The sequence below is a fragment of the Hemiscyllium ocellatum genome, unplaced genomic scaffold, assembly GCF_020745735.1.
Source record: "Hemiscyllium ocellatum isolate sHemOce1 unplaced genomic scaffold, sHemOce1.pat.X.cur. scaffold_441_pat_ctg1, whole genome shotgun sequence".
In the NCBI taxonomy this organism is placed as follows: Eukaryota; Metazoa; Chordata; class Chondrichthyes; order Orectolobiformes; family Hemiscylliidae; genus Hemiscyllium; species Hemiscyllium ocellatum.
Genome location: NW_026869058.1, coordinates 359,628 through 380,949, shown reverse-complemented (window position 1 = coordinate 380,949; position 21,322 = coordinate 359,628). Strand labels below are relative to the sequence as shown.

The 21,322-nt window shown below is 59.8% G+C and overlaps 2 protein-coding genes across 4 annotated transcripts in view; one reads left to right on the top strand and one right to left on the bottom strand.

Moving 5' to 3' along the window:
- gnl3l (G protein nucleolar 3 like) overlaps window positions 1–8,068 on the top strand; it is a 22,370-nt gene extending 14,302 nt beyond the window's left edge. For both annotated transcript variants that reach the window (XM_060823237.1, XM_060823236.1), the window contains 4 exons: window positions 234–370; window positions 3,834–3,958; window positions 6,114–6,288; window positions 7,682–8,068. In XM_060823237.1, the coding sequence (XP_060679220.1) occupies window positions 234–370; window positions 3,834–3,958; window positions 6,114–6,288; window positions 7,682–7,743 (499 nt within the window). In that variant the 3' untranslated portion in view covers window positions 7,744–8,068. The remainder of the gene's footprint in view (window positions 1–233; window positions 371–3,833; window positions 3,959–6,113; window positions 6,289–7,681) is intronic.
- Window positions 8,069–8,477: 409 nt separating this feature from the next.
- LOC132813700 (uncharacterized) lies at window positions 8,478–20,378 on the bottom strand. 2 transcript variants are annotated; one of them, XM_060823232.1, is made up of 9 exons: window positions 20,104–20,378; window positions 14,707–14,880; window positions 13,662–13,819; window positions 12,681–12,879; window positions 12,047–12,143; window positions 11,163–11,334; window positions 9,815–9,943; window positions 9,282–9,400; window positions 8,709–8,858 (listed from the first exon to the last, which is right to left on the bottom strand). In XM_060823232.1, the coding sequence occupies exons 1-9, from the start codon at window positions 20,349–20,351 to the stop codon at window positions 8,796–8,798; spliced, it is 1,359 nt and encodes a 452-aa protein (XP_060679215.1). In that variant the 5' UTR covers window positions 20,352–20,378; the 3' UTR covers window positions 8,709–8,795. The 2 variants fall into 2 exon arrangements, with proteins under 2 accessions (XP_060679214.1, XP_060679215.1); XM_060823231.1 differs by lacking the exon at window positions 9,282–9,400 and having other exon boundaries at window positions 8,478–8,858.
- Window positions 20,379–21,322: the final 944 nt, after the last annotated feature.

Sequence of the window (21,322 nt, the reverse complement as noted above, 5' to 3'; positions counted from 1 at the left end):
CATAAGTCGCTCCCTGCGTTCTCTCTGTCGCTGCCTCTCTCTCCCCCTCTCTCTCTCTCTCTCTCTCTGTCTCTCTCTCTCTTCCCCCTCTCTGTGTGTGTCTCTCTCCCCCTCTCTGTGTGTCTCTCTCTCTCTTCACTGCCCCACCTCTCTCTCCCCCTGACCCCCAGTCTGGGGCCTGGGCTTGCTGCCTCCTGCCCGTTGCTCATGTTGTGCTCTCGCTGTACCCTCAGTGGGAGGATCTCTTACTACACCGAGCCCCCAGAGACCCACTCACTGCCCACCCACCTCAGTGCGGAGATTGTCTCTCAGCTCGGAGAGGCTTTCGATATCGAGGCACTCGACAGGGACAACCAGGAGGCACTCAGCAGTGAGTATCAGAGCTGTTCACCCTCCCCCACCGCCCACTCCCTCAGCAGTGACCCTCCCACAGCGCCCACTCCCTCAGCAGTGACCCTCCCACAGCGCCCACTCCCTCAGCAGTGACCCTCCCACAGCGCCCACTCCCTCAGCACTGACCCTCCCACAGCGCCCACTCCCTCAGCACTGACCCTCCCACAGCACCCACTCCCTCAGCAGTGACCCTCCCACAGCGCCCACTCCCTCAGCAGTGACCCTCCCACAGCGCCCACTCCCTCAGCAGTGACCCTCCCACAGCGCCCACTCCCTCAGCACTGACCCTCCCACAGCACCCACTCCCTCAGCACTGACCCTCCCACAGCGCCCACTCCCTCAGCACTGACCCTCCCATAGTGCCCACTCCCTCAGCACTGACCCTCCCACAGCACTGACCCTCCCACAGCGCCCACTCCCTCAGCACTGACCCTCCCACAGCACCAACTCCCTCGGCGCTGACCCTCCCACAGCACCAACTCCCTCGGCGCTGACCCTCCCACAGCACCAACTCACTCGGCGCTGACCCTCCCACAGCGCCCGCTCCCTCAGCGCTGACCCTCCCACAGCGCCCACTCCCTCGGCGCTGACCCTCCCACAGCACCCACTCCCTCAGCACTGACCCTCCCATAGTGCCCACTCCCTCAGCACTGACCCTCCCACAGCACTGACCCTCCCACAGCGCCCACTCCCTCAGCACTGACCCTCCCACAGCACCAACTCCCTCGGCGCTGACCCTCCCACAGCACCAACTCCCTCGGCGCTGACCCTCCCACAGCACCCACTCCCTCGGCGCTGACCCTCCCACAGCACCGACTCCCACAGCACTGACCCTCCCACAGCGCCCACTCCCTCAGCACTGACCCTCCCACAGCACCCACTCCCTCAGCACTGACCCTCCCACAGCACCCACTCCCTCAGCACTGACCCTCCCTCAGCACCCACTCCCTCGGCGCTGACCCTCCCACAGCACCGACTCCCTCAGCACTGACCCTCCCACAGCACTGACCTTCCCACAGCGCCCACTCCCTCAGCACTGACCTTCCCACAGCGCCCACTCCCTCAGCACTGACCCTCCCATAGTGCCCACTCCCTCAGCACTGACCCTCCCATAGTGCCCACTCCCTCAGCACTGACCCTCCCACAGCGCCCACTCCCTCAGCACTGACCCTCCCACAGCACCCACTCCCTCGGCGCTGACCCTCCCACAGCACCGACCCTCCCACAGCACTGACCTTCCCACAGCACCCACTCCCTCAGCACTGACCCTCCCACAGCACTGACCTTCCCACAGCGCCCACTCCCTCAGCACTGACCCTCCCATAGCGCCCACTCCCTCGGCGCTGACCCTCCCTCAGCACCAACTCACTCGGCGCTGACCGTCCCACAGCGCCCACTCCCTCAGCACTGACCCTCCCACAGCACCCACTCCCTCGGCGCTGACCCTCCCACAGCACCGACTCCCTTGGCGCTGACCCTCCCACAGCACTGACCTTCCCACAGTGCCCACCCCCTCAGCACTGACCCTCCCACAGCGCCCACCCCCTCGGCGCTGACCCTCCCACAGCACCCACTCCCTCGGCGCTGACCTTCCCACGGCACCGACCCTCCCACGGCGCCCGCTCCCTCGGCGCTGACCCTCCCACAGCGCCCACTCCCTCGGCACTGACCCTCCCACAGCACCAACTCCCTCGGCGCTGACCCTCCCACAGCACCAACTCCCTCGGCGCTGACCCTCCCACAGCACCAACTCCCTCGGCGCTGACCCTCCCACAGCACCAACTCCCTCGGCGCTGACCCTTCCACAGCACCAACTCCCTCGGCGCTGACCCTCCCACAGCGCCCACTCCCTCAGCACTGACCCTCCCACAGCACCCACTCCCTCAGCACTGACCCTCCCACAGCACTGACCTTCCCACAGCGCCCACTCCCTCAGCACTGACCCTCCCACAGCACCCACTCCCTCGGCGCTGACCCTCCCACAGCACCGACTCCCTCGGCGCTGACCCTCCCACAGCACCGACTCCCTCGGCGCTGACCCTCCCACAGCACCCACTCCCTCGGCGCTGACCCTCCCACAGCGCCCACTCCCTCGGCGCTGACCCTCCCACAGCGCCCACTCCCTCGGCGCTGACCCTCCCACAGCACCGACTCCCTCGGCGCTGACCCTCCCACAGCACCGACTCCCTCGGCGCTGACCCTCCCACAGCACCGACTCCATCGGCACTGACCCTCCCACAGCACTCACTCCCTCGGCGCTGACCCTCCCACAGCACCGACCCTCCCACAGCACTGACCTTCCCACAGCACCCACTCCCTCAGCACTGACCCTCCCACAGCACTGACCTTCCCACAGCGCCCACTCCCTCGGCACTGACCCTCCCACAGCGCCCACTCCCTCGGCGCTGACCCTCCCACAGCACCCACTCCCTCGGCACTGACCCTCCCACAGTGCCCACTCCCTCGGCGCTGACCCTCCCACAGCACCAACTCCCTCGGCGCTGACCCTCCCACAGCACCAACTCCCTCGGCGCTGACCCTCCCACAGCACCAACTCCCTCGGCGCTGACCCTCCCACAGCGCCCACTCCCTCAGCACTGACCCTCCCACAGCACCCACTCCCTCAGCACTGACCCTCCCACAGCACTGACCTTCCCACAGCGCCCACTCCCTCAGCACTGACCCTCCCACAGCGCCCACTCCCTCGGCGCTGACCCTCCCACAGCACCCACTCCCTCGGCGCTGACCCTCCCACAGCACCGACTCCCTCGGCGCTGACCCTCCCACAGCACCGACTCCCTCGGCGCTGACCCTCCCACAGCACCGACTCCCTCGGCGCTGACCCTCCCACAGCACCCACTCCCTCGGCGCTGACCCTCCCACAGCACCGACTCCCTCGGCGCTGACCCTCCCACAGCGCCCACTCCCTCGGCGCTGACCCTCCCACAGCACCGACTCCCTCGGCGCTGACCCTCCCTCAGCACCGACCCCCTCGGCGCTGACCCTCCCACAGCACCGACTCCCTCGGCGCTGACCCTCCCACAGCGCCCACTCCCTCAGCGCTGACCCTCCCACAGCACCCACTCCCTCGGCACTGACCCTCCCACAGTGCCCACTCCCTCAGCACTGACCCTCCCACAGTGCCCACTCCCTCAGCACTGACCCTCCCACAGCGCCCACTCCCTCGGCGCTGACCCTCCCACAGCACCAATTCACTCGGCGCTGACCCTCCCACAGCGCCCACTCCCTCAGCACTGACCCTCCCACAGCGCCCACTCCCTCAGCACTGACCCTCCCACAGCGCCCACTCCCTCAGCACTGACCCTCCCACAGCGCCCACTCCCTCAGCACTGACCCTCCCACAGCGCCCACTCCCTCAGCACTGACCCTCCCACAGCACCCGCTCCCTCAGCACTGACCCTGTAATGTTCCATCCACAGAGGTGGATCTCCCGGAGGCGAAGATGGCTGCCCTGAGCAGTGAGGTGAGGGAAATGGAGGAGGATGTGCCGACAGAGGAGAGCGGGATACAGCCATCGCACAGTGAGAGTGCACCACCGTCACCGGTAAAGACCCCAGACTCCTTCCCAACCCAGCCCGCGAGTGTGGCCTGTCTCCCTGACCAAGGCCCTCCCCAGTGCGATGACCAGGAGCAGTCAGTCGTCAGCATATCCCACTGGGAATACCGTGCACCGTTCCCATCTCCCTCTCCCACTGGGAATACCGTGCACCGTTCCCATCTCCCCCTCCCACTGGGAATACCGTGCACCGTTCCCATCTCCCTCTCCCACTGGGAATACCGTGCACCGTTCCCATCTCCCCCTCCCACTGGGAATACCGTGCACCGTTCCCATCTCCCTCTCCCACTGGGAATACCGTGCACCGTTCCCATCTCCCCCTCCCACTGGGAATACCGTGCACCGTTCCCATCTCCCTCTCCCACTGGGAATACCGTGCACGGTTCCCATCTCCCTCTCCCACTCGGAATACCGTGCACCGTTCCCATCTCCCTCTCCCACTGGGAATACCGTGCACCGTTCCCATCTCCCTCTCCCACTCGGAATACCGTGCACGGTTCCCATCTCCCTCTCCCACTCGGAATACCGTGCACCGTTCCCATCTCCCCCTCCCACTGGGAATACCGTGCACCGTTCCCATCTCCCTCTCCCACTCGGAATACCGTGCACGGTTCCCATCTCCCTCGCCCACTCGGAATACCGTGCACCGTTCCCATCTCCCTCGCCCACTGGGAATACCGTGCACCGTTCCCATCTCCCTCTCCCACTCGGAATACCGTGCACCGTTCCCATCTCCCTCTCCCACTCGGAATACCGTGCACAGTTCCCATCTCCCTCTCCCACTCGGAATACCGTGCACCGTTCCCATCTCCCTCGCCCACTCGGAATACCGTGCACCGTTCCCATCTCCCTCTCCCACTCGGAATACCGTGCACCGTTCCCATCTCCCTCGCCCACTCGGAATACCGTGCACGTTTCCCATCTCCCTCTCCTACTGGGAATACTGTCATCAGCGTATCCCATTAGGAATACCGTGCACAGTTCCCATCTCCCTCTCCCACTGGGAATACCGTGTACAGTACCCCTCTCCCACTGGGAATACTGTAGACAGCTCTGTCTGTATTGCACTGGGAATACCGTGCACGTTTCCCATCTCCCTCTCCTATTGGGAATACTGTACACAGCTCCCACTCCGTATCGAACTGGGAATAATCACATCTCCCATCTCGCTAAGCTACTGGGAATACTGTGCATGGTTCCCATTTCCCTATACTTGCCACAGCTCCAGTCTCCCTCTCCCAGCAGGAATTACTGTACAACTCCCATCTCCCTATCTTACTGGGAATACTATAGACCGCTCCCACTTTGTATCCCATTGGGAAAAGTCTGCACAGCTCCCGTTTCCCTATCCTACTGGGCAAACCATCCTCCGCTCAAGTCTCCCTCTCCCAGTGGGAATAATTGCACAGCTTTTGTCTCCCTATCCTACTGGGAATATCGTATGCAACTTCCACTCTGTATCACACTGGGAATAATCTGCACAGCTCCCATTTTCCTATCCTACTGGGAATATCGTGCATAGCTCCCTCTCCCACTGGGAATAATGTACACAGCTCCCATCTCCTTATCCTACTGGGAATGTCATGCATAGCTCTCTCCCCCACTGGGAATAATGTACGCATCTCCCATCTCCCTATCCTACTGGGAATAATCTGCACGGCTCCATCTCCCTATCCTACTGGGAATATCGTGCTAGCTCCCTCTCCCAATGGGAATATTATACACAGCTCCCATCTCCCTATCCTACTGGGAATAATCTGCACAGCTCCTGTGTCGCTATCCCACAGGGAATACCGTGCACCGTTCCCATTCTTCCGACCACACTGAGATAAACGCATCCAGCTCCCGTCTCCCATTCCTCTCCGGAGAGCTCTGCACAATTCCCACCTGCCGACATCACTGGGAATATTGGGCCCAGTTCCCGTCTCTGTATCCCACAGGGGATCTGCGCACAGACCCAGTCTCCGATCCCACTGGGAATACCGTGATAGTCCTCAGGCCTCTGGGAATGCTGTGCGCAGGTCCTGTCTCCTTATCCCCTCGGGAATGCTGCGGAGAGGGGGTGGGCAGAAGGGGGGAAGAGAGGGATAGACCTGAGACCGGAGGGGCTGAATGGCTGCTGTCGCTGTGTGTCCCCCCCCAGGCAGTGACTGTGACCCTCGGAGGGACGAGGGAGAAGGGCAAAGCCAGTGGGCAGAGACCGCTGGCAGCCCCACCCCTGGCAGACCTTCAGCTGATCGGGCAGATTGACCCCCTGTGCCAGGGACAGGCACTGAGGGCAGCGGGCAAACGGAGGAGACGGCTCCAGAAACGGGCAGGTAGGCCGCGCCACCTTGGGGGCGAGGGGGGGGGGGGCGAGCTCCCCAGGGGAATGCTGGGAAAGGGGGCTGCGAACCGGCCAGCGCTTGGATGGGGATGGGCATCGCGCGCGCTTGTTTCGTGGACAGGGGTTGCCATTCCTGACCACAAGGGGGCGCCCTGCCACCCCCACACGCCCCCCACATCAGGTGCTGAGGGAGGGTCAGTGCTGAGGGAGCGGGTGCTGTGGGAGGGTCAGCGCTGAGGGAGCGGGTGCTGTGGGAGGGTCAGTGCTGAGGGAGTGGGTGCTGTGGAAGGGTCAGTGCTGAGGTTGCGGGCGCTGTGGGAGGGTCAGTGCTGAGGGAGCGGGCGCTGTGGGAGGGTCAGTGCTGAGGGAGCGGGTGCTGTGGGAGGGTCAGTGCTGAGGGAGTGGGTGCTGTGGGAGGGTCAGTGCTGAGGGAGCGGGTGCTGTGGGAGGGTCAGTGCTGAGGGAGCGGGTGCTGTGGGAGGGTCAGTGCTGAGGGAGTGGGTGCTGTGGGAGGGTCAGTGCTGAGGGAGTAGGTGCTGTGGGAGGGTCAGTGCTGAGGGAGCGGGTGCTGTGGGAGGGTCGGTGCTGAGGGAGCGGGTGCTGTGGGTGGGTCGGTGCTGAGGGAGCGGGCGCTGTGGGAGGGTCGGTGCTGAGGGAGTGGGCGCTGTGGGAGTGTCAGTGCTGAGGGAGTGTCAGTGCTGAGGGAGTGTCAGTGCTGAGGGAGTGTCAGTGCTGAGGGAGTGTCAGTGCTGAGGGAGCGGGTGCTGTGGAAGGGTCAGTGCTGAGGGAGTGTCAGTGCTGAGGGAGCAGGCGCTGTGGGAGGGTCAGTGCTGAGGGAGCGGGTGCTGTGGGAGGGTCAGAGCTGAGGGAGGGTCAGTGCTGAGGGAGTGTCAGTGCTGAGGGAGCAGGCCCTGTGGGAGGGTCAGTGCTGAGGGAGCGGGTGCTGTGGGAGGGTCAGTGCTGAGGGAGTGGGTGCTGTGGGAGGGTCAGTGCTGAGGGAGCGGGTGCTGTGGGAGGGTCAGTGCTGAGGGAGTGGGTGCTGTGGGAGGGTCAGTGCTGAGGGAGCAGGTGCTGTGGGAGGGTCAGTGCTGAGGGAGCGGGTGCTGTGGGAGGGTCAGTGCTGAGGGAGCGGGTGCTGTGGGAGGGTCAGTGCTGAGGGAGCGGGTGCTGTGGGAGGGTCAGCGCTGAGGGAGCGGGTGCTGTGGGAGGGTCAGTGCTGTGGGAGGGTCAGCGCTGAGGGAGCGGGTGCTGTGGGAGGGTCAGTGCTGAGGGAGCGGGTGCTGTGGGAGGGTCAGTGCTGTGGGAGCGGGCAGTGTGCCATGCCCCTGCCCGGGTTCCCTGGCCCACTGATAACTCGGTCCCCTCTGTGTTGTCTCTCCTCCCAGATAAACTGGCGACAAAGCTCTCACACACACTCTCCGCCGCGATGGACCTCTCACTGGACTGACAGCCCGGGACATTGGGGACAGGAGCTGGAGAGGGTGGCGAGGCAGGGTGAGAAAGCGAGGGCAGCTCCAGACCCCTCTGTTTCCCCCCTCCCCGGCATCAGCGCCCACCCCCCTCTCCACACCTTCAACCCCAGGGGTGTCCATCTTACCGCAAAGCACATTTGTTGTTGCGGGGGGTGGGGAGTTTGCCAGCGGTGCGGGGGGTTTGTGAAGGAGAGGTGTTCATGTCTGTGGGGCATCTCTGACTCCACAAAACCCCACCCCCCCTCGAGTACCCCTACAATAAACGTTATTTATTTCCACAGTCTGTCTGGCGAAACCCAATTCTGTGTCTCTCCATTTCCTTCTCTCGGGGGTGGGCGCGGATCCAACTAGTTGAGACAGTGCCCAAAGATTTACCCCCTTCCAGATTTGTCCTGTGGCCTAATATTTCCCCCCTTCATCACCCTGCACCTCCCTCCTTTCGCAATATAGTTCCACCCAAATGTGCGGGTTAGGGTGGATTGGCCGTGCTAAATTGTCCCCGTAGTGCCCAGGGATGTGCGGGTTAGGGTGGATCGGCCGTGCTAAATTGTCCCCGTAGTGCCCAGGGATGTGCAGGTTAGGGTGGATTGGCCGTGGGAAGTGCGGGATACTGTTCAGAGGGTCAGTGCAGACTCAATGGGCCGAATGGCCTCCGTGCACAGAGAGGAAACAGCGAACGGCCCAATTGAAACTCCCAAGTCGACAGAAATGTGTTAAAAATCCATTTATTCACCAACGTGAGACAGAATTAAAAAATCACCCGACGGTTTGAGAGAGAGCGGGTCAGAACAGAAGGCAGGTCAGGGCCGAAGGTCCGCTGCGGAGTGTCAGGAATATCGGAGCTGGATCTGAGGGAGGGGGGAGAGCTCGGAGTTCCGGAATGTAGCCCCCAGACAGCCTGCTGGGCCGGGCTGGGCTGGGCCGGGCCAAGCAACGAAGCGGCCGTCTCCCTGCGTCTGGCTGCAGTTGCCCCGGCGAAGCCAGTCTCCATCCCCAGGGGGTTTGCCCCCCCCCCCTCCCCCCGAGCTCAGTGCAGTCCGGCTGCCCCACTCTCCGCTGCTGTCCGCCTGCGCAGGTTGTATTTGGAGGGCTACAGGGAACAGGACAGAAAGGGAGAGGGGTTAGAGAGAGAGAGAGAGAGAGAGAGAACTGTCGCAGCCCCATGGAATCTGCCACACTTTCTCCGTCCTCTCCCCCAGCCCCTACACCCCCTCCCCTCACCCCGCCCCCTCCTCCGGCCCCCTACGCCCCATCCCCTCACGCCCCATCCCCTCCCTCCCCTCTCCCCGTCCCCTCCCTCTCCCCGTCCCCCCCCCTCCCTCTCCCCGTCCCCCCCCCTCCCTCTCCCCGTCCCCCTCCCTCCGGTCCCCTTCGCCCCCCTCCCTCTCCCCGTCCCCTCCCTCCGGCCCCCTACGCCCCCACCTCCTCTCCCCCTACACCCCCTCCCTCTCGCCCTGCCCCCAGTACTGGTTGCTGCAGACACAGGAGGATCCCGGTGGAGACAGTGCCTCACCGAGTCGGAGTGTAAGATGTTCCGGACGGAGATGCCGGAGCGTTTCGGGGTTCGGGGTTTCCGGGCCGAGCGGGGGAGGGGCACAGCTTTCTCCGGGGTGCTCGTTGTGAAGACAGAGTCTGGGGGCGACAAGAGAGGGAGAGAGAGAGAGAGTGGGGGGGGGTGGGGGGTGAGGTCAGTAACAGGGACACACGGTCACTTGCCATGCCAACGCACACCCCCCACCACCCCTCCCCCCTCCCCACACACGCACACACACACCGAGAGTGTGTTTCATAGGGGGACAGTGTAGAGAGAGCTTTACTCTGTACCTATCCCCCTGTCCCTGGGAGTGGGGGACAGTGTAGAGGGAGCTTTACTCTGTATCTAATCCCCCTGTCCCTGGGAGTGGGGGGACAGTGTAGAGGAAGCTTTACTCTGTATCTAACCCCCTGTCCCTGGGAGTGGGGGGACAGTGTAGAGGGAGCTTTACTCTGTATCTAACCCCCTGTCCCTGGGAGTGGGGGACAGTGTAGAGGGGGCGGGTTACTCACATTTGTCTGGAAGCTGGTCTGATCCTGACAGGAGAGATTCCGGGTCTCCCGTTCGGACATCTCCAAATCCGGAATCCAGCTCCGCTACTTTCAGCCGTCCACCCGGCCCCTGGTCCCTGAGGATCCTCCCTGTTCGAGAGAGAGAGAGCGTGGAGCATTTGAGAGAGAGAGAAAGTGAGTGACCAGACAGAGTGAAAGAGAACGCGTGAGACTGGAGTTTGTACGTTCTCCCCCCTCATGTCTGCATGGGCTTCCTCCGGGTGCTCCGGTTTCTTCCCACTGTTAGTTATTGTGGATTGGTCGTGCTAAATTATCCCCGTAGTGCCCAGGGATGTGCAGGTTAGGGTGTATTGGCCGTGCTAAATTGTCCCGCAGTGCCCAGGGATGTGCAGGTTAGGGTGGATTGGCCGTGCTAAATTGTCCCGCAGTGCCCAGGGATGTGCAGGTTAGGGTGGATTGGCCGTGCTAAATTGTCCCGCAGTGCCCAGGGATGTGCAGGTTAGGCTGGATTGGCCGTGCTAAATTGTCCCGCAGTGCCCAGGGATGTGCAGGTTAGGGTGGATTGGCCGTGCTAAATTGTCCCCATAGTGCCCAGGGATGTGCAGGTTAGGGTGGATTGACCGTGCTAAATTGTCCCCGTAGTGCCCAGGGATGTGCAGGTTAGGGTGGGATTGGCCGTGCTAAATTGTCCCCGTAGTGCCCAGGGATGTGCGGGTTAGGGTGGGATTGGCCGTGCTAAATTGTCCCCGTAGTGCCCAGGGATGTGCAGGTTAGGGTGGATTGGCCGTGCTAAATTGTCCCCGTAGTGCCCAGGGATGTGCAGGTTAGGGTGTATTGGCTGTGCTAAATTGTCCCCGTAGTGCCCAGGGATGTGCAGGTTAGGGTGGATTGGCCGTGCTAAATTGTCCCCGTAGTGCCCAGGGATGTGCAGGTTAGGGTGGATTGGCCGTGCTAAATTGTCCCCGTAGTGCCCAGGGATGTGCAGGTTAGGGTGGATTGGCTGTGCTAAATTATCCCCGTAGTGCCCAGGGATGTGCGGGTTAGGGTGGATTGGCCGTGCTAAATTGTCCCCATAGTGCCCAGGGATGTGCAGGTTAGGGTGGATTGGCCGTGCTAAATTGTCCCCGTAGTGCCCAGGGATGTGCAGGTTAGGGTGGGATTGACTGAGTGGCCCATTATGCAGCTTTGAGTGGGAGGATACTGGAGCCCCATGAGCCAGGAGTGGCAGAGCACTGACACTCTGCTATTCGCCCTGAGGGTGCATCACGACACCAATGTGTGAGGGAAACAGCCGAGCGTGGTGCCCCCAACCACCTGCCTCCCTAAGCCTCTGGTTCGCTGCTCTCACCCGCCTCCTCGATGGTGCTCTGCAGGTGGCACTGCGACACTTTGAGGCAGCGCAGGAGCTCGCGGTTCTGCCTCGCCACGTCCTGGTAGGTGACAGCCGAGTATACAAGCATCAGTGCCCCAACGATGGCCACCAGCTTCCGCCACAGCCAGACCAGAGCGTAAACCCGCTCCTGTACGAAGAGAGGGAGGGCGGGGTCAGTAATCAGCCCAGAGCGTAAACCCGCTCCTGTACGGAGGGAGAGAGGGCGGGGTCAGTAATCAGCCCAGAGCGTAAACCCGCTCCTGTACCGAGAGAGAGAGGGCGGGGTCAGTAATCAGCCCAGAGGGTAAACCCGCTCCTGTACGGAGAGAGGGAGAGGGCGGGGTCAGTAATCAGCCCAGAGCGTAAACCCGCTCCTGTGCGGACAGAGAGGGCGGGGTCAGTAATCAGCCCAGAGGGTAAACCCGCTCCTGTACGGAGAGAGAGGGCGGGGTCAGTAATCAGCCCAGAGGGTAAACCCGCTCCTGTACGGAGGGAGAGAGAGGGCGGGGTCAGTAATCAGCCCAGCCCAGAGCGTAAACCCTATTCACTAGGATACTGCCCCCTGGGGGCCAAAGTGGGCTATTCACTAGGATACTGCCCCCTGGGGACAGGGGAGGGTATTCACTAGGTTAATGCCCCCTGGGGACCAGAGAGGGGGTATTCACTAGGATACTGCCCCCTGGGGGCCAGAATGGGGTATTCACTAGGATACTGCCCCCTAGCGGCCAGTGGGGGTGAGTATTCACTAGGGTACTGCCCCCTGGGGGCCAGAGAGGGGGTATTCACTCGGATACCACCCCCTGGGAGCTGGAGCCCACTCTCGGTGGGTGGAGGGAGGAAACGGGAGCCCTGGGAGTTACCGTGTGCTGCAGGCTGGTCTCATGAGGCCCCTGGTCACTCGAGTAGACACCCCTCTCCACGTAGACACTGAGCGAGAGCAGCAGGAACAACGTCAACCTGAACGTCACGGGAAAAAGGGTCATCAGTCACACACTGGACAGCTCACTGCTCCCAAATCCCCCCCCACTCCTGTCCAGCTCCCTCTACACTGTCCTCCGCACCCCCTCATTCAAACACACCCAGGGACAGGGGCTTAGATACAGAGTAAAGCTCCCTCTACACTGTCCCCCCGCTCCCAGGGACTAGGGGGTTAGATACAGAGTAAAGCTCCCTCTACACTTTTCGCCCTCATTCCCAGGGACAGGGAGTTGGATACAGAGTAAAGCTCCCTGTCTCCCCCATCAAACACTCCCACAGACAAGGGGTTAGATATAGAGTAAAGCCCCCTCTACACTGTCCCCCCCACTCCCAGGGACGGGGGTTAGATACAGAGTAAAGCTCCCTCTACAATGTCCCCCCACTCCCAGGGACGAGGGGGTTAGATACAGAGTAAAGCTCCCTCTACACCGTCCCTCAGAGCCAGCCGGGGGTGGTGGTGATCTGGCCCCCTCCCTCCCTCCTCCCCTCCCCCTGGTGGGTGTACGCGGTAGTGACCTTGCGGAGGAGGTGCGCTGGGTACAGGTGGTCAGGAACGCCAACAGGAATGCTGCCAGGTAGTAGGCGAGGGCGTGGACGGTGCCAGTTTCCAGCAGGAGGAACTGCTGCAGGTAGGCGAGGCGTCGGAACACCTCGGCAAACTGGTGCTGCTGCTCCCGGGTGGCGTCCTGCATCTCCCGGAACACTCTCTGCACTCCTGTCAGCAACAAGCTGCATTTAGCTAGCGGTCAGATACATCCCCAGAGCCACGTAACCCTCAAGGAGAGAGGGAGAGAGACACCGGAGCTCACAGAGAGAGAGAGAGACACGGGGGGTGGCGCAGAGAGAGAGACATGGGGGGTGGCGCAGAGAGAGAGACACGGGGGGTGGCGCAGAGAGAGAGACACGGGGGGTGGCGCAGAGAGAGAGAGAGAGACGGGGGGTCACGCAGAGAGAGAGAGAGAGAGAGAGAGACGGGGGGGTCGCGCAGAGAGAGAGAGAGAGACGGGGGGGTCGCGCAGAGAGAGAGACGGGGGGGGTCGCGCAGAGAGAGAGAGAGAGAGAGACGGGGGGGTCGCGCAGAGAGAGAGAGAGAGAGACGGGGGGGTCGCGCAGAGAGAGACGGGGGGGTCGCGCAGAGAGAGAGAGAGAGACGGGGGGGTCGCGCAGAGAGAGAGACGGGGGGGTTGCGCAGAGAGAGAGAGACGGGGGGGTCGCGCAGAGAGAGAGAGACGGGGGGGGTCGCACGCAGAGAGAGAGAGAGACGGGGGGGTCGCACACAGAGAGAGAGAGATATACGGGGGGGGAGAGAGAGATACGGGGGGCTGCGCAGAGAGATGGGGGGAGAGTTGGGTGTTACATTCATGGCCGGAGTGAGAGAGATTTGTTAATTGAGTGGGGAATGGAGGTGGGCTGGGAGTCACACGCAACCGCGTCAGACATAGGAAGGGGACAGAGGGGCCGAATGGCCAGGGCAGGGAAGGAGCCGGGGGCTCTGACCTTGCGTGGAATCCTGCAGTGTGGCCTTCAGCACCTCCCCATGGCGCAGTACCTGGTCCTGGGCCCTGAGGGTGACGTTCTGGGCGGCCATGATGTCAGCGGCCAGGCGGTCAGCTGCCTCCAGTTGCCGGGAGACGCTCTCCGAGGTAACCCGCAACCTGAAAGCAACCATCGGTCAGTCAGGGGGAGTGAGGGAGAGGGAGGGGGGGGAGAGAGGGAGGGATAGAAAGCGTGAGGTGGACCGCGCCAGGCATTGCTCCCGGTGCAAGGGAGGGGAACCCCCTCACCAACCCTAATGGGCACGGGATGCAGCGAGGTGGGGCTGCGGGCACAGTGGAGGGTGGGGGGCGCGTGTGCCCAACCTGGGCAAGGACTGACGTGGTCCCCTCTCCAAAGAAACGGCGCCTATGGCAATGCGGCACCGTTCGACGGCGCGGGTCAGTGACTCGACTGTTGGATAGGGACTGACCAAAAGGAGGGAATGGAGCTTGTGGGGTAGAGTGAGAGACGAGGGGTGGAGGAGAGGGGGAAGAGATTTACCAGGGTGTTACCCTCTGGGGGCTGGGAGAGATTTACCAGGATGTTACCCTTTGGGGGCTGGGAGAGATTTACCAGGATGTTACCCTTTGGGGACTGGGAGAGATTTACCAGGATGTTACCCTCTGAGGGCTGGGAGAGATTTGGACAGACTGGGGTAATTTACCTCAGAGCGGTGGGAGATTGAGAGGGGGACATGATTGAGATGGAGAGAACGCTGAGGGACATAGAGAGGGAAGACAGGAAGGAATTGGACCTTCTTTATTAGAGGGATTGATGACCGAGTGAGGGTGGCAGGGAAGGGGCAGGAGCTTTGGAGGGAGGGGGTGAGGATGCGTTCACCTGAGGGTGGGGGGGGAAATCTGGAACCTGGTGCCCACGAGGGTGGGGAGACTCTGAAACAGGAAGAGGGTTTCACATGGGCATTTGGAGAGCAAGTGTAGGAACAGTGAGCAGGCAGTGCTGGTCAGAAGCAACATCGATGGGCTGAAGGGACACCCTACCGTACCTCGTGATGGTCTCCTCCATTTGCTGGTGCCAGAGTTCACTTTGCAGGTAGTAACAGATGCTGTGGGCGTGCGTGAAAAACTCGGTGTACACCAGGAACGAGACGGAGTCCAGGCTCCCCACGCAGGACTGAACGCCAGCGCTCTCCGGGCAAGCCGGGAAGGATTTTCCGGAACTGCGGGGGACACAGGAGCAGGAAAATAAACCCATTTCCCGCCCCAGATCGACACAGTCAGAGGATAGTTTTTAGAATTTAAGAGTCCGCACAGAATAAAAACAGGCCCTCTGAAGACTAGCCCAACCAGACCCATTTCTCCCAAACCCGCTGCCCGAACACCCTACATTTACCCCCTGACATTTACCCTAACCCGCACATCCCTGGGCACTACGGGGACAATTTAGCACGGCCAATCCCACCCTAACCCTGCACATCCCTGGGCACTATGGGGACAATTTAGCACGGCCAATCCACCCTAACCTGCACATCCCTGGGCACTACGGGGACAATTTAGCACGGCCAATCCACCCTAACCCGCACATCCCTGAGCACTACGGGGACAATTTAGCGCGGCCAATCCCACCCTAACCTGTACATCCCTGGGCACTACGGGGACAATTTAGCACGGCCAATCCACCCTAACCTGCACATCCCTGGGCACCATGGGGACAATTTAGCACGGCCAATCCACCCTAACCTGCACATCCCTGGGCACTACGGGGACAATTTAGCACGGCCAATCCACCCTAACCTGCACATCCCTGGACTGTGTGAAGAAACCTATGCAGACATGCGGCGACGGAGGAAGAGAGAACGTGCAAACTCCACACAGTCACCAGAAGGTGGAATTGTATCCGGGTCCCTGGCACAGTGAGGCAGCGGTGCTAACCACCGTGCCACCCTACACCCCTTCCAGAAAGTCAGGGCATGTTTCCTAGGATCTCTTCATGCCCCGTGGAACCAACACCTCTCTGTTCCCAGCTCAGCTTTATTTTTTAAAATTTACACCATCCGAATGGGTCTGGGTGGGTTAATCTTTGGAGGGTCAGTGTGGACTCGTTGGGCCAAATGGCCTGTTTCCATACTGTAGGGAATCTACTCTAATTGCTGAAACCCTGCCCACTAATCGATAACCGGAGTTTTACTCTCGAGAGAGAATCCAACCATCGCTCCCTCAACTTCCAATGGCGTTACCGTCACTGAATCCCCCCTCCCCCCACTATCAACATCCTGGGGTTTACCGTCTCCAACAAGAGAGAGAGAATCTAACCATCGCCCCCTTGACATTCAATGGCGTTACCATCACTGAATCCCCCCTTCCCCCACTATCAACATCCTGGGGGTTACCGTCTCCAACAAGAGAGAGAGAATCTAACCATCGCCCCCTTGACGTTCAATGGCGTTACCATCACTGAATCCACCCTTCCCCCACTATCAACATCCTGGGGGTTACCGTCTCCAACAAGAGAGAGAATCTAACCATCGCCCCCTTGATGTTCAATGGTGTTACCATCACTGAATTCCCCCTCCCCCCACTATCAACATCCTGGGGGTTACCGTTGACCAGAAACTGACCCGGACCCAGCCCCATATCAATCCAGCGGCTCCAAGAGCAGGTCAGAGGCTGGGAATCCTGCAGCGAGTAACTCCCCTCCCGACTCTCTCCCCCCAAAGCCCTGTCCCACCATCGACAAGGCACAAGTCAGGGAGGGGGAGGGAATACTCCCAACTTGCCCTGGACGGGGGCAGCTCCAACAACATTCGAGAAGCTTGACACCATCTGGGTCAAAGCAGCCCCCTCCATCACCCCCCCCACCCCCAAACAACACGCTAACCCCCACCTTCAACACTCCCTCCCATCCCCGAGGTAGCTGGGCTCATTAGGAATGCCAGGCTGGGCTCCAACACTCCCCCCCCCAGGGAGCTGGGCTCATTAGGAATGCCCGGCTGGGCTCCAACGCTTCCTCCACTCAACTGGGGCAGCAGTGTGTGTACCCTCGACAGGACCTTCCAAATCCTGCTCCCTCTTACCCCACCTCCCCCTGAAGGACGAAGGGGCAGCAGATGCATGGGGGATTTGGCGGGGGGGAGGGGAGTTGGAAATCAATCCTTGCGAGCTCTCCTTCCATCCCGACTGGCAACGATAATCGGCTGATCCTTCACCTCCAAATCATTGCAGATGATTTCCCCCCCCCAGTGAGAAACCTTTAAAGTGTGGAAATAGATAGGTCCCCTGGACCGGATGGGATTTATCCGAGGATTCTTTGGGAAGCCAGGGAAGAGATTGCAGAGCCTTTGGCTTTGATCTTTGTGTCATCATTGTCTACAGGAATAGTGCCGGAAGACTGGAGGACAGCAAATGTCCCTTGTTCAAGAAGGGGAGTAGAGACAACCCTGGCAATTATAGACCAGTGAGCCTTACTTCAGTTGTGGGTAAAGTCTTGGAAAAGGTTATAAGAGATAGGATTTATAATCATCTAGAGAGGAATAAGTTGATGAGGGATAGTCAACACAGTTTTGTGAAGGGTAGGTTGTGCCTCACTAACCTTATTGAGTTCTTTGAGAAGGTGACCAAACAGGTGGATGAGGGTAAAGCGGTGGATGTGGTGTATATGGGTTTCAGTCAGGTGTTTGATAAGGTTCCCCACGGTAGGCTACTGCACCAAACACGGAGGTATGGGATTGTGGGTGATTTAGCGGTTGGGATCAGAAATTGGCTCGCTGAAAGACGACAGAGTGGGGGTTGATGGGAAATGTCCATCCTGGAGCTCAGTTCCCAGAGGGGTACCACAGGGTCTGTTCTGGGGCCACTGCTGTTGGTCATTTTTATAAATGACCTGGATGAGGGTGTGGAAGGATGGGTTAGTAAATTTGCGGGTGACGCTAAGGTCGGTGGAGTTGTGGATCGTGCTGAAGGTTGTTGTGGGTTACAGAGGGACGTCGATAAGCTGCAGAGCTGGGCTGAGAGGTGGCAGATAGAGTTTAATGTGGAAAAGTGTGAGGTGATTCACTTTGGAAGGAGTAACAGGAATGCAGAGTACTGGGCTAATGGTAGGATTCTTGGTAGTGTAGATGAACAGAGAGATCTCGGTGTCCATGTACATAGATCCCTGAAAGTTGCCGCCCAGGTTGATCGGGTTGTTAAGAAGGCGGACGGTGTGTTAGCGTTTATCGGGAGAGGGATTGAGTTTCGGAGCCACGGGGTCATGCTGCAGCTGTACAAAACTCTGGTGCAGCCGCACTTGGGAGTATTGTGTACAGTTCTGGTCACCGCGTTATAGGGAGGATGTGGAAGCTTTGGAAAGGGTTCAGAGGAGATTTCCCGGGATGTTGCCTGGTACGGAGGGAAGGTCTTATGGGGAAAGGCTGAGGGACTTGAGGCTGTTTCCGTTAGAGAGGAGGAGGTTGAGAGGTGACTTAATTGAGACGTATCAGATAATCCGAGGGTTAGATAGGGTGGGCAGGGAGAGGCTTTTCCCTCGGATGGTGATGGCTAGCACAAGGGGACACAGCTTTAAACTGAGGGGGGGTGATAGATACAGGACAGATGGCAGAGGGAGTTTCTTTACTCAGAGAGTAGGAGGGGGCGTGGAACGCACTGTCTGTAACAGGAGTAGACTCACCAACTTTAGGGGCATTTAAATGGGCATTGGATAGACATAGGGAGGAGAATGGAATAGTGTAGGAGAGAGGGGCTTCAGATGGGTCAGCACAGCATCGAGGGGCCAAAGGGCCTGTACTGCATTGGAATGCTCGATGTTCTATCCTACTCTCAGCTCCCTTTCCCCCAGCTCCACCCCCCCAACCCCTCTCAGCCCACAAGCCTCATTCCCAATGAAGGGCTGATGCCCATCGACTCTCCTGCTCCTCGGATGCTGCCTGACCTGCTGTGTTTTTCCAGCACTCACGCTCTCCGATTCCGATTGCCAGCATCTGCACTCCTCACTTTCTCCTCGTTTTTAGGAGGAGATCAGGTTTTGTTTGTTGTTGGTCTTGTGGGATCTTGCTGTGTGATAGTTTACTACAGCCTCCTCCCCAGGCCAAGAGAAAAATAAAATCCAACAGCGTTCGGGGTGCGAGCCAACAAAGGAAAAGCCTCCCTCCCCAATCGCAGAGCGGTCAACAGTCCGAGAGAGGGTGGCAAAATTGCAAATGGAAACCTGAGGGGGACACAGCAGACCTCTACACAGAGATGATTAGCTCTGCAGCGGTGAGCAACAACATGAAACAGCAGCTCAACTCACCGCAGACACTGGCTTCCTGTTTATGTTTCACCTCCTTAGCTCAGCATCCTGTGCTGCAGAAGTTATTTTTTTAAAGACTAGGTACAGAGTAAAGCTCCCTCTACACCATCCCCCCAACAAACACTCCCAGGGACAGGGGGTTAGATACAGAGTAAAGCTCCCTCTACACTGTCCCCCCTCTCCCAGGGACAGGGGGGTTAGATACAGAGGAAAGCTCCCTCTACACTGTCCCCCCCACTCCCAGGGACAGGGGGTTAGATACAGAGTAAAGCTCCCTCTACACCGTTCCCCACTCCCAGGGACAGGGGGTTAGATACAGAGTAAAGCTCCCTCTACACTGTCCCCCCTCTCCCAGGGACAGGGGGGTTAGATACAGAGTAAAGCTTCCTCTACACTGTCCCCCCCACTCCCAGGGACAGGGGGTTAGATACAGAGTAAAGCTCCCTCTACACCGTCCCCCCACTCCCAGGGACAGGGGGTTAGATACAGAGTAAAGCTCCCTCTACACAGTCCCCCCACTCCCAGGGACAGGGGGTTAGATACAGAGTAAAGCTCCCTCTACACCGTCCCCCCACTCCCAGGGACAGGGGGTTAGATACAGAGTAAAGCTCCCTCTACACTGTCCCCCCACTCCCAGGGACAGGTGGTTAGATACAGGGTAAAGCTCCCTCTACACTGTCCCCCCACTCCCAGGGGGGTTAGATACAGAGGAAAGCTCCCTCTACACTGTCCCCTACTCCCAGGGACAGGGGGTTAGATACAGAGTAAAGCTCCCTCTACACCGTTCCCCACTCCCAGGGACAGGGGGTTAGATACAGAGTAAAGCTCCCTCTACACCGTTCCCCCACTCCCAGGGACAGGGGGTTAGATACAGGGTAAAGCTCCCTCTACACCGTTCCCCCCCACTCCCAGGGACAGGGGGTTAGATACAGAGTAAAGCTCCCTCTACACCGTTCCCCACTCCCAGGGACAGGGGGTTAGATACAGGGTAAAGCTCCCTCTACACTGTCCCCTACTCCCAGGGACAGGGGGTTAGATACAGAGTAAAGCTCCCTCTACACCGTTCCCCACTCCCAGGGACAGGGGGTTAGATACAGGGTAAAGCTCCCTCTACACTGCCCCAGGACAGGTACACCCTGGTAATGCTGCCCCTCACCTCTCCAGGTGACAGCGGGTGAACCCCAGCGCGATGTGGTCCTGCTGCTCCTGCCCCAGCTCCTGGCAGCTTCCCTCCGCCAGGCTCAGGGCTCGCCTCCAGCACTCCCCGGTCCCGGGCTGGAGGGAGAGCTCCTGCACCCTCCCCAGCTCCCTGCGGCCCTGCTCCAGGAGCTGGGGCTGAGCCCGCGGCAGTGGGAGCTGCCCGAGGGCCGGGGCTAGGAGCAGCAGGAGCGCGAAAGGCCGCATGGCTTTGCGATGGCTGGCCCGAGGCTTCCGCCTGGGCGTCAATTTCAAATCACCCGCCCCGCCCCCAAGTTGTATCAGAATTCCACGTAAACCCCGCCCCTAAATGTATCAGAATTCTAAACAAAGCCCTCCCCCAAAAGTATCAGAATTCTAAGCAAACCCCGCCTCCAAATGTATCAGAATTCTAAGCAAACCCCGCCTCCAAACGTATCAGAATTCCAGAAGCCCCGCCTCCAAATTTAAACGACATTAAACAAGCCCCGCCCCCAAGTGTATCAGAATTCCACATAAACCCCGCCCCTAAATGTATCAGAATTCTAAACAAAGCCCTCCCCCAAAAGTATCAGAATTCTAAACAAACCCCGCCTCCAAAAGTATCAGAATTCTAAACAAACCCCGCCTCCAAATGTATCAGAATTTTAAACAAACCCCGCCTCCAATCGAATCAGAATTCCAGAAGCCACGCCTCCAACTTTAAACTATATTAAACAAGCCCCGCCCCCAAGCGTATCAGATAAACCCCGCCCCAAAGGTGTACAAAATCCCGCCCCTAAATCGATCGCAACACAACGAAAACCCCGCCCCCAATATGTATCAGAATTCTACACAATCCCCGCCCCCAAATATATTTGAATACAATCACCCAAAAGGGAACTCCAAAACCCATTCACCAAAATGTACCAGAGCATGAGCGAGTGTTTCTGAAAACTCTCCCTTGGAGATATTTAACTTCACCAAATCACTCTGGGAAGAAAGCAGGCCATTCAGCCCCTCGAGTCCTGAACTGTCCTTCGCCGACCTGACCACCCCGCATTTCAAACAGACAATCCACCCTAACCTGCACAACCCTGGGCACTACGGGGACAATTTAGTACGGCCAATCCCACCCTAACCTGCACATCCCTGGGCACTACGGGGACAATTTAGCACGGCCAATCCCACCCTAACCTGCACATCCCTGGGCACTACGG